General features: G+C 37.4%; 1 protein-coding gene across 2 annotated transcripts; it reads right to left on the bottom strand.

The window, feature by feature from the left end:
* Positions 1 to 9,018: 9,018 nt before the first annotated feature.
* LOC122030463 (WRKY transcription factor WRKY51-like) lies at positions 9,019 to 10,480 on the bottom strand. 2 transcript variants are annotated; one of them, XM_042589672.1, is made up of 3 exons: positions 9,795 to 10,480; positions 9,588 to 9,716; positions 9,019 to 9,505 (listed from the first exon to the last, which is right to left on the bottom strand). In XM_042589672.1, exons 1-3 carry the CDS (start codon positions 10,388 to 10,390, stop codon positions 9,355 to 9,357), a joined length of 876 nt encoding a protein of 291 aa, XP_042445606.1. In that variant the 5' UTR covers positions 10,391 to 10,480; the 3' UTR covers positions 9,019 to 9,354. The 2 variants fall into 2 exon arrangements, with proteins under 2 accessions (XP_042445606.1, XP_042445607.1); XM_042589673.1 differs by having other exon boundaries at positions 9,588 to 9,713.
* Positions 10,481 to 12,756: the final 2,276 nt, after the last annotated feature.

The following is a 12,756-nucleotide window of genomic DNA, read 5'->3' as shown; positions in this document are numbered from 1 at the left end:
TTCTTAGGGTAATGGTGTGACGATTAGGTCCTTCAACGTATAATCAAGGGATTTAAAATTTGAATTTTAGTTGAGGTGCATTGCAGGGGATTTTCCCTCTAATGAGAAGTGGGTCTAAGAATATTGATCATTTAGATGGATCTTTATTAGTGTTTCTTGATTTATTCTAGTGGTCGGTTAAAAATTTCTATGGAACTAGATTGATCTTTCCGAGATTAGTCAGTTTGAATAGTTAGATACCAAAATTATTAAATTAAAGAAAATAAAATAGTGATAGTAACCCAAGACAATGATGCGGTGGTGAGATTCGCTCAATGGTTAATCAGGTGTCGAATCTTAGTTGCAGGCAGGAATTTATTTTAGTAGGATGATAATTCTAAGAATGTTGACGGTTTGGATAAATTTTCATGAGTATTTTAATACTTGGATTATAAAAAAATAGTGACAGTAATTGTTTGGGATAATGGTGCAGTATTATGATATCTTTTTAATTTCTCAGCCACTTAAAGATTGAATTCTATCCATGTTAATCTAAAAATATTGAATTGATGGATGGTTCATTGTAATCATTTCCTGATTTATCTTAATAGTGAGTTGAGTTAATTATCCTAAAATTAATTTTGCTTAAGTTGGATCATCGATATCAACTAAAAATTAAAATAAAATAAAATAAAAATAACGAGAGCGTTGATGCTTCTGGGTGACGATGTAGTGCAACATTTGTAAAATGACGAGTTTAAAAATGTTGGTAGTTTGAATGAGTCTCTATTAATTTTTTTTTTGATTTACTTTAGTGGCAGTTGAAAATTTATGTGGGATTGAACTACTCTCTCTAGGATTACTTAATTTGAAGAGTTAGTCCCCAGGCGTAGCACAGATGGGGAGTGCATGGTTCTGTGACTGAAAGGTCCAGGGGTCGATCTCCGGGGGGTCACTGTCTGAGGTTAATATCTTTGTTATGCACTTTTCACCTGTGTATTTGTATTTATCGATGTGACGGTTCCACTTAATTTGAAGGGTTAAATATTTGAATTATTATAATAAAGAAAATAAAATAGTGATAGTAATCCAAGAAAATAATACGGGGTGAGGTTCTTTAAATGGTTAATCAGTGTCGAATCTTAGCTGCAGTAGGGATTTATTTTAATGGGATGATAATTTTTAAAAAAAATGGCCTTTTAGATGGGTTTTATCTGGATGATTAATGGAAATTTTCATGATGCCGACTTGGACACCTCAAAAATTAGTTGATTTAAAAAATTGAATAATTGGGTTATAAAAAACAAATAGTGATAGTAATTGTTCGAGATAATGCTGCAACAATTGCACGCTTTCTCAATTTTCTAGATATTTAACGATTGACTTCTATCAATATTAATCTAAAAATATTAGTGGTGAGTAGAGCCGTCAATTTGGATTGGGCCCGTCGGGTTGGTCCGCTCCGTCAAATAATTTAAGCGGGTTGGGTTGAAATTTTATCAACCCAAGTCCGCTGTGGGCCAATCTGCCTAGGCCCACGACTCGCGCGGGTTGACCCGCGGGTTGAAAAACACATGTAAGATAAGTTTTAGGTCAATTTATTATCATTCTGTGTTATAATTTTGAAATAAAAATAATACTTTTCATCCAACATTAGTACTCGTTTGTGTTCATTTATATTTAAAATACATGTTTATGTATACATTTAATTGTAGAAAATTTTTTTGAAGTAAAATGTTGAAGATATGAAATATTTTTTAATTTTTTTAAAAAAATTTGATGGGCCCGCGGGTTGGCCCGCCAAACCCGCACCCGCCTTAGAATGGGTTGTCTGACAGCTCTAGTGGTGAGTGAGATGATTATCCTAAAGTAAATTTTGCTTAAGAGGATGTTTGGCTAAACTTATTAAAAACAGTTTATAAGCTTGTACAACTTATAAGTTATTTTAGGAGCTTATAAGTTGTTAGGTCTTATTTTAAAAATAAGTTGTTTTGAGTGAACTTATTGCAATCAACTTAAAGATATTAATGTTTTTGGTATTATAAGATCTTTTTATTAATAAAATTATCAAAAAGGGTATAATACTATTAATAGAGGGTTTTGAGATTTTTATTAATAGAGAATTTTGAGCGAATTTCTGTATCGGGGTAGAGTAAATTAGAAAGAGCTGTTGGCGGAGAAGATGACATAACGTTGAAAGAAAAGTCGACGGAAATAAAAAGATATTAAGCTTATAAAAATTTATCGAGGATAAGATGGGGATTTATGAAATTATATAAGGATATTTTAGAGAAACAAATTATTAAAATAAGATCTTTTTTAAAAAAGTAGGATCTTCCATATTTTTTTAAAAACAGCTTATAAGCTCCAAAATAACTTATTTTGACAGCTTATAAGTTGTTTGAAAAAAAATTTATCAAACAAAATTGAAGAGCTTATAAGTTCCAAAAGAACTTATAAGTTGTTTTAGAGAGCTTATAAGCTTAGCCAAACATCCTCTAAGTTGGATCACTCTAAAAATATTAGTGTTGTTGCTTCCGAACGACGGTGCAGTGCAATCGATCCGGATCAGTTGAGAATCGATTTTGTAGCAGAGTCGGAATTAAATCGATGAAATCGAATCAAATCGGCAGGATCGGCACAAGTTTAGCGTTGCAAACGATTCTCCTTGCAACGGACGACTTCCTCGTCGGCGGAACCACGTACAGTACTCATCCTCGTCGGTGGATTTGTGGGCAGCGGCAGTGGAGAACACGTGAACTTGGACTAATTTCTTGCTGCAGGAACCGTCACCAACAGTTGGCGGAGGCTGTTCTCCGATTGCTGCAAGGTGTCGGCTAACAGCTGGAAGGTTGGAAGCGGCGGTGATGGCGACAGGACATGGATGCGCGGGTGAGGGAGACCATCGGAGCCGCTGCGGGTGAGGAATGGGGATAAAAAAAAATATCAGCACAGTAAAAAGATGAAAAACATTAGATTTTGATTCAAATTATAATTAATTAATTTATTTAAATAATTCCTAAACATAATTTAAATAAACTCCAGCAAACCCTAATAAAATTATTACATTATTTCATTAATATATATATATAAATTTATTTTAAATATGAGAGCTAAAAATAGTGAGAACGTCGTAACATTCTTTTTTAAGCCACGTAGATCTGTCTGCGACAAAGTCATTTATCGCACAAATCGTGCATCGCAAACGCCGCCGGTTGACTCTGACTCCTTTGACAACTAACGCCGCCGTCTTACTATTTAATTTATTTCCGCTTTTTTCCATGTCCCTTCCAAATTACCAACCACCAAACTAATTTTTTTTTTTCTTTTTGATTTTTCAAATCGATCGGGTCACGTTTAATTCGTGCCGTGCAGTCGAAACTAGTCTATCGAGTCTGATTGGACTGGGCTCCGTTCCACGTCGGCGTGCTCAAATCTTCCAAGCACGCGCAGTCGCATGAAAATCCTCTCTGTCTCTCTCTCTCTATAAGTAACAACTCAACCGATGAGAAAAAACAGGACGGAAAGAATTTCCAGGAGCATGTGTTTGGTGAGGTGGTGGTTGTGCAGCGCGGAGGATGTGGTGCTGAGGACGGAGAAGGCGCCGGGGAACTGCCCCTTCTGCAGCGGCGCCGTCACCGCCACCGACATCGAGAGCTCCTGGCGGCTTTGCTGCCTCCCCCTCTGTCGGAAGATCAAGCGTAACTTCTCTTGCTCTGAATGCTCGCGCCGCCTCGTGGTCTCCTCTTCCCTCTACTAGCTAATTAATCCACCCCTCCGCCTCATTCATCGCCGTTCTCACCGCCTGCTTTTAATTTAATTTACAAGGAAATAAAATTCTCCTTTCATAGATTTAATTTGCTCCATTTAATTTAATTTAATTTAATTTATGTAGCTCGATCTGTAAATTATTTAAACGATCGATCGTGCCTTCGTGTTAAGTAATTGCAGTAGCTCCTTTTTTCAGGAGACAAATTTGACCATTCAACTATGTACGCAACTGCTGGATGAATATTTTTTTTTTCTTTTGGAAGATTAATTAATTAATTAATTAATTCAATAAAAGAAATGCATTGATAGTTTCAGTCATCAGTAAATCGTGGGAATGGAAAGGCGTTTCATATACTTCATTCATCTGCCAATTGTTTGTTAGGGTTTGCAGAAGTAGAAATTGATCGTAGCTTTCACCTACAAATATATATGCCACGAAAATGGAAGTCTGTTTCAAAAGGATCTTTATAGGAAAAGGTAGAGATATCATGTCTACTATAGTATTAAATAAGGGAATCGTGGTCTCATGATCTTATTCGAATGTTGAAAACATGATAGACAGGGGGCGTGGCTGCTATGTGATTGACTGAATAAAGACTCCTCGCTATCCTGTAAAAATAAGAGTGTTAGTGCTGTTAATCCCGGGTAGCTTCTGGAGTATGTAAACTGATCGTCGAGGCTAGTGTTCAACACTATCTCCGTAAACGATATTGCTCCGCTACGGTACTTAACGGATTGTTACAATTCGTTCCCAAGATACAACGACGACGAATGTCTCGGAATCGTAGCACTCCGACTTCCGAGACCAGCGAACCTTCTAGTAGACTTCTTGGACAATTGAATGCACAAGATAAGATGAATGCTTGAGGAAGAGAAGAGAGGATTGAGTTAATATTCCATCATCTGGAGGATTCTATTTATACTGAAAGAAGAGGTTGAGTGTCCTTTGGGTGAGTGGATGTGTTCCTTGGGCTGGATCGATCTAGATCATCCATTCTGAAGGATTGTAACCCTTCACCAAGCCCACTTCAATCTCATCCATCAGATCTGAGGAGTTGTGACCCTCAGATCCCGCCTATTGTCATCGGCCATCGGATCTGGATCCATTGATTCGATGCTTCAGATCAAGTCTCATCCCAAGCCGTCAGATCGTTACTCTTTGCGATCCAACGCTCTAGATCGCATCACAAGCGATCCATCATACCTATTTGATCAACGTTGATCAACGGTAGCTGATAAGCACAAAATACTGATGTGTCACGAAAGGGCTTATCAAATTAATAATGTAATCTTCACTGAACCCCTTAATTAAACAATAATGTTGTAATAACGAGCCGAGCCCAGGATTGATCCGAGGAACCAACGGTATAATGTAATTTAGGATTGTCTTTTTATTCCTATTTTTGGGGTTTTCCATATAAAAATGGAATTAGGGGGATTTAAGCTTTAAATCTAAATCTAATAAATGAAAAACACAGCAAATAAGAAACTAATCTAATGCAAGAGTGAAACCTAACTATGTGTCAATGAACAAATCATTACGCATTGTGACACTACGTTATGATAAATCCATCAACACACTTAAACTAAATATGAAATAACAAGACAGAAATAAAATCTAATCTAATCAGAATTTAAACCCCAACTTAGAACTTAAACACTAAACAATTAACTAACACATCAAACAAGAATTAAACTAAATTGTATCAATGAAATTACAACTACCAAACATTAATTAAACTTCAACAAAACAAAGAAATGTTAAATTGCAATGATAAGAACTTAACAAACATAAAAGGAATCTGTTCTAAGCTGTAAAAACACTAATAAAACGAAATAAATCCTAACCAATCCAACTCACAACCAATCTCACCAAACTTCACACTCTAGCCGTCACACAAGAGTGCCAAAGTCGAGACCACCTAACTTTGGACCTCAGTGGAGACTCTCTACAGCATATCAGTTCCAGGATTGCTCAAGAACGCCGACGGACCACCCCCGACGAGCTAGAACAAGCCAAAACCCAAGAAAATGCCGAAAATCTGGAATCTGGTCTCTGGATCTGATGGAAGGCTGTGGAACACGGATGAACGTCGAGTGAAGCTCAGGAACACCGGAAGACCACCTCCGAATGTTGCTGATGGGAATCGGAGCTTGGATTTGGAGGACCACCGCCAAATCAAGCTGGAAAAGGAAGATGCCGCGAGCCAAATTCCACCGGAGAGAACGCCCTCCAATGGCTCCAAAAGATCGGGATGATGCCGCCGAGAAGCTCTCCACCGAGATTGAAGCTCGGGAGATTGAAAGGAGAAGGGAAAGGGGTTGGAATCCGGAGAAATGCCGCGGGGACGAAGCTGCTGTGCGTGGAGGATTCGACGAAGAGGCATGATACTGTAGCTTCTCAGATTTAAATCAGATCTGGATCTGAACAGACGGCTGAGATGATTCTGGGCTAAATAAACGGTGAAATCTTGCCCAAAATCAGATCCGAAGGTACTGATGTTGATCTAGGGTCTGGATCTACCCTCCCGTAGGTCGGATCGATCATATCATCACTGGATGGCCCAGATCCGCCTAGTCTTCAATGAACGGCCCAGATTAATTCGGATTGATCAATGGCTAGATGAACTCAGATCTGGATCAAAACTTCTGGATCTTCATCAATGGCTTAGATCTCCTCCCCATTAAGTTGGATCGGCTAGATCTTCAACGGATGGTCCAGATCTGTCCTATTCTTGATAAATGGCCCAAATCGACCCAAACCTTGATCTTGTCTTTTGAACTCCGATTCGAGCCCAATTTCGGTCCAAATAGATCCAAATCTAAGATCCTTTGATGCCTACAAAATAAGAATAAAATATTAGTATAAAATAGTACCAAAAATAATATAATTTGTAATTAATGAACCAAAATAATGCAGTAAAATCATGGTTATCAGTAGTCATCCATTCCTTAAGTCAACTGTCTAGTCATCTCCCTTTGCCCACGAGGATGCGAAGTGCAAAATGCGCCTACAAAGCGCCCATTGCGCACGTGACGGGCTCACAGGTGCGAGCACCTGCTCACCCTGGGCTAAGGGAACACTTGTCCTTTTATTTTTGTGTTAACTTCATTAACACATCTTCATTAATAAGTAGAGAACACACATCGAGAATTTCCGATGTGGGACTATTCTCCCATGCACTTTATTAATGAATAATAAATGTTATTTTGGATCGATTTTAAACATTAATTTCTCATTCATCCTTAATCGGTTTTGAACAAATTAATAGTCTAAATCTATCTACGCGAATCGTAAATTTCAATTTTGAAGTCAATTACGACTTTCAACAATTGATGGCTTCCTTCCTCAAAATCGTTTTGGTCCATTTAAGGCTCCAATATCCAACAAGTGCTAGGTTGGGAAGGGATTCCCAGCTTTGGTCCTCCGACATTCAAGTCAGTTCTCTGCTCAATGGAGAAGAATAGTAGAAATAAATAGCGGTGTAGAGCGTGTAAAATAATAAAATATCATATACCTTCGTCTATAGATAGAGACCCCTTATATAGTGTCACTGCCTGTGTACGCATCCTAGAGCACGTGCACATTTTCCAAAGTGTTATAGGAAAAGATAAGTCAAAAAGTGTCGCTGACATCTTTCCTTAAATAGACACGTAAATATCTGATGTGATAGATTAGAAGCTTCTAAGGGCATCTCCAATAGTTAAAGCTTTGAATGAGCTTTTTTGAAGATTTCAATATGCCACATCAACATTATAAAAACTCGTTTAAATATTCCTAATGGTTAAAGCTCTAAGTGAGCTTTTTTTGTAATTCTCTCGACATGTAATTACATGGCTCATGCACATTAATTCTCTCCATAAGTAGACTTATTATTAATTATTTATAAAATGAAACATTATAAAACATTATGACAATCATTGACATTAATTATTAGCTCTATGTTTAAGAGAAAAAAAAGAAAGTTTCAAAACTCAAACCTGCTCTTAAATTAAAAACCCTAAACTTATATACACAACCATAAAAGCTCTTTTTGGTGAGGTTTTTCAATTTTACAAACCTCTAATAAAAAAAATGTGGAACCGCCACATCAGCGACCCCCCTAGAGTCTGTCCCACGGATATGGAGGGAGGTAAATGCAGGTACACAGGTGGAAAGTGCATGGCGGAGACGTTAACCCCAGGCAATGACACCCCGGGGATCGAACCCTAGACTTTTCAGCCACAGAACCATGCACTCCCCATCTGTGTTACGCCCTGGGGACTACAAACCTCTAATAAAGCTTGCATTGGAGATGCTCTAAAGTACGATTTGCATGCTGAACATGCTCTATTATTGACGACACAAACTTCCAAAAGAATACGATGAGATATATATGTGGGTCCCACTATGGGTCAACCGGAGGCCACTCGACAGGGACGACCCAGCTTGATCGTACTGAACAGAGCTATCGACTTGCCCTTAACTAGGCTCTCCTGTTGTCTGAGGGATAGCTTTTGTCTCACCAAATATATCGTCAAATCGGCAAGGACGATGGGTCGAGAAATTTATTGTTTGTCTCTTAATTTCAGTCACAAATTTTTCAGAGATTGATCACTCGGATGCCCATGTCCGATCGGTATTGAAGGATCATTTGGCTAACTTCGCCTGATCTAGAGGTCTGTTTGGTCAAACTCATATGATCTATGGTCCTAAGCCTTAACTATTTTGATTTTGACTTCGACATTAGTCGCTCTTTTATGTTTTGATCCATTTTTTATGGCCCCTCTTCATCACCTTATCTCTTCATCGCCTTATCACTTGATATCTAGATATCATTCTTAAAGAAGGGAGATATCGAGTATATATACATATCATATTATTGTTGGGAATGTAAACACCTACTCGGAACTTTAATGAACTTGAAGATTCAGTGTAAAGACGGCCACAAGAATCAAAGTTCAAATTTTGTTGTAAGTCTCTGATTTTTCTTTTATATTTTAAATTTGGCATTAAGTATCAAGAATCAAATTTCAAATTTTGTTGTAAGTCTCTGTTTTTTTTTTGTTGTATTTCAAATTTGGCATTAACCATCAAGAATCAAATTTCAAATTTTGTTGTAAGTCTCTGATTTTTTATGGTAAATATTTTTTTCTAATTTTTCATTAACTGCTCTAAAATTTGTTATATAATTTTGAGAAACATATTGAAAATTTCAAATGATTATAATATATATATGTTTTTAATTGATTGTATTAATTTTACCCGGACATAAGATAAGCCAAAACTAAACCAATAGACTAGAACATTTTTTGAAAAAAAGAATAATAATAACAATTAATTTAATCCGATTCAATTTATTCGAAAAGGTTTGCTGCACATTTGTTGGTTGGTCAAAAGGTTTGACTTTCCGATGGTCCTTTGTTCCATAACAAATTAAACCATTAAAAAAAAAAATTAAGAATGACAATGAATTAAATTCAGAGGATGTTTTTATAATATATATATTATTTAATGCATCGCCCGCCATATCCTCCTCGATCCTCCTAAATTGTTATCCCTAAAAAAACACGAGGAACATAAAAAAGGAACCACTCAAGTAAACAGAGCACTAGCCGCCGTGGTCAACCAGAGGGCCTCCCGGCGCCGGGATTAGTCTGGCCGTGTCGGTGCTCCCCCTCGTACGTAACGAGGAGGATCGCCGGGTCTTCGGGAGCCCGCTCCACGTGCTTCCGGGCAGGGCAGCCCTTCACCCTGCTGCACTTGTAGTAGCCCCTGCGACGATAAGATAGGGACGGTTCAGATCGTGCCAACAGGGCGGAACGGAGAGATCGGGCGGTCTAGATCGGCTACTAACCTCGGGTAAGGCGAGCCCTTGATGGGCTTCTGCCCGTACTTGCGCCAGGAGTGCTCGTCCGCCGGGATGTCCCCGTTCCTCGAACTTGTTGCCGGCACGCGCATCGTAGTTTTTTGACGGTCCTTCCTGCTAAAGTATATCACGGGACAGCGTATTTTAGTGGCGGGAGCGGAGATGTACTAACGTGCGCGGACAACGAGGGTGTACCTTTTCTTCGTGCAGTGGCAGCGCCCGGCGGAGGCGGTCGCCTTGGCTCCGTCGTCATGGTGGCAGTGGTCGGCGGGCTGCTTTCTCTTGTTGGAGGACGCGAGCGGCGGCTTCCTAGCTGAAACCGCGACCGTCGCTCCGGCCGCGGGAACGCGAACAGAGGATCCTGAAGCCAACTTTCTGGTCACGCTGCCGTCGCCGCCCGTAAGAGACGAGAGGAAAGACGAGCCCGACCCCGACATCATCGCCGAGGCGTTGAAGTGCTCCTTTGGGTTGGTAAAGTCCAGGGTCGCGGCCTGAGGCGCCGTCGTCCCCGTCAGTGGTGGAGTTTCTGGCGCGATGTCTTGGGATACCGACGCTTCCACTGCCGCGGGCGCTATGGCGGGGAGGGGGACGCGGCGGAAGCGGGCGTGGCCGGTCCGGTTCAGTACGGAGATCACCTGCTTGAACCTGACGACCGTCTGATCCGTGATTTCCCGGCAATCCGGCGGCGGCTGTTGGTGGGAGAGCTGCAGCACGAGGCGCTCCAAGCTGCGAAGCCCGGCGGCTACCGCCTCCCCGACCGCCGCCTGTTCATCCCTCTTCCAATATCCCATCGAATGGAAGGCCGCGCTCAACGATTCCCTTAAACCGTTGTAGAAATCGTAGCTCCGATTGACGATTATATCAAGATTCGGACGAGGAAGGAAGGAATGCCAAGGGTTGATAACGAGACGAGGAGTCGTCACGGGTCAACGCGCAGGCTGGCTTCCAAATCCAACGGCCAGCATCTCATCAAGATTCTAATAAACGGGTAGAAATTTCCGGAGACCCGGTAAAGAGCCGCGGATAATAAAAGCGTAAACCAGGAGGTTGGAACGGGAGTCAACGCGTTGAAAAAGATAAAGACTGATTGCGTCTAGTCTCACCCTCCCGAATCCATCGTAAATTCGGGATGGTGTTTTCTTAATTTGCTAAACAATCGCGGTCTGACTTGGCGATCGCCATGTCAAGATTTGATTTGAAACGTCGGATCTAAGGTAATGGGTAAAGTGGCGGAACCGGTGGGCCCGCCATGTCTCCCGTGTGGATGCGTCGACACGTGGAGCATCCAAAAAAGAGACGTGTGCGGATAGATGAGGACTCGGCAGCAATTACGCAAAGCGAGAGCTAATTTTTCCCCCTACCATCTGACACATCCCCCTCCCACCTCCTCCTCTCTCTCTCTCTCTCTCTCTCTCTCTCTCTACGTTTCAAATGTCTCTTCTACCCTTTTTCTTTTTCTTTTTTATTTTATTTACTTTTCATTTAATTTTATTTTTATTAATTTTATTTAAAAATAACTCTCATATTTATATATTTTTAATTAATTCAATTTATTATTTTTTATCAATACGATATTTTTTAATTTTATTTAATTTTTATTTAATTTTATTTTTTAATCAATTTTGTTTATTATTTTTAATCAATACTTTATTTTTATAATTTTATATAAATTTTATTCAACTTTATTTTTTAATTAATTTTATTTATTATTTTTTTCATAATACTTATATTTTTTTCAATTTTTTTAAGTTTTATTTTATTATTGATTTTATTTTTTGTTAATCAATTTTTTTATCAGTTGTTTATCAATTTTATTTTTTAATAATTTTTTTATATGTTTATAATCTTTTATTTATTTTTAATTATAAATTTTAAGAATTATTATTTGTAAATATTTTAAAAAGTATAAAAATATGGATTAAAATAAAAATTATATATTTAAAACTAACAAAAATACTAACAATTAATAGTGCACATATTCATAACTTAAGAATAAATATTTTTTTTCAAATGATTAGTACATGTAATAATATAATAAAAACACGAAAATATATAAAACTAGAAATTTTAATTAATATTACCTCCACATTTTGCTCCCGAAGCATTTGATGGTAGTGTACCTATTACTTCGTACAACATAAGATGACACTTATACGAAAAATTTGAAGGTAATATTGATTCAAATTTCTAGTTTTATATATTTTCATGTTTTTATTGTATTATTACATGCACTAAATAAACAAAATTGATTAAAGAAATAAAACTAAATAAAATTTAAATAAAATTTAAAAATAATAAACAAAATAAATTTTAAAAAAATAAAACTAAACAAAAATTAAATAAAATTTAAAAATATATATATAAGTATTAATGAAAAAACAATAAATAAAATTAATTTTAAAAAATAAAACTAAATAAAAATTAAATAAAATTAAAATATATATAAGTATTAATGAAAAATAATAAACAAAATTAGTTTAAAAAATAAACTAAATAAAAATTAAATAAAATTAAAATATATATGTGTCTTAATGAAAAAATAATAAACAAAATTAATTAAAAAAATAAAACTAAATAAAAATTTTAAAATTTTAAAAATATATATAAATATTAATGAAAAATTAATAAACAGAATTAATTTTAAAATAAAATTAAATAATTTTTTTTTAAAAAAACAGGAGGGATAGAAAGATCATTTGAATGGGAGAGAGAGGGGAGGGGGAGGAAGTGGGCGGTGTAAGAGGAAGGGGGGAAGAAATTTGCTTACGCAAGGAGGAATCAGGAATATAAATGGAGAAAGAGGAGAGTTGACTTGGACGCCCGTCGTCTTTGTCTGGCTTCATCTGCTGAGAAAGGTGACTACGCCTTGCTTTTGACGGTTGAAAGCGATAGGACTCGTTTCCCACTACTGCTACAATAGATAGCAATTTTAATTTAAAAAAACAAAAAAGTTGGACTCCTTCCTTCATCTCACACAATCGATCTCCTGATCATCGATTAAAAAGTAATCAGAAAATTAACTTTATCAAAATTCTAAACCTTATTTTATAATAATAATAATTCGGTCCTATATTAAACTTTACACCGAAATGTATCGAGACACCAAAAGTATAAGAGGGTGAGTAGTCATCTTCAAGATCAAGTGAATATTCGATTA

Source organism: Zingiber officinale, chromosome 10B (genome assembly GCF_018446385.1).
Source record: "Zingiber officinale cultivar Zhangliang chromosome 10B, Zo_v1.1, whole genome shotgun sequence".
Lineage (NCBI taxonomy): Eukaryota > Viridiplantae > Streptophyta > Magnoliopsida > Zingiberales > Zingiberaceae > Zingiber > Zingiber officinale.
Note: the sequence above shows the minus strand (reverse complement) of the source record. Positions and strands in the feature narration are given on the sequence as shown.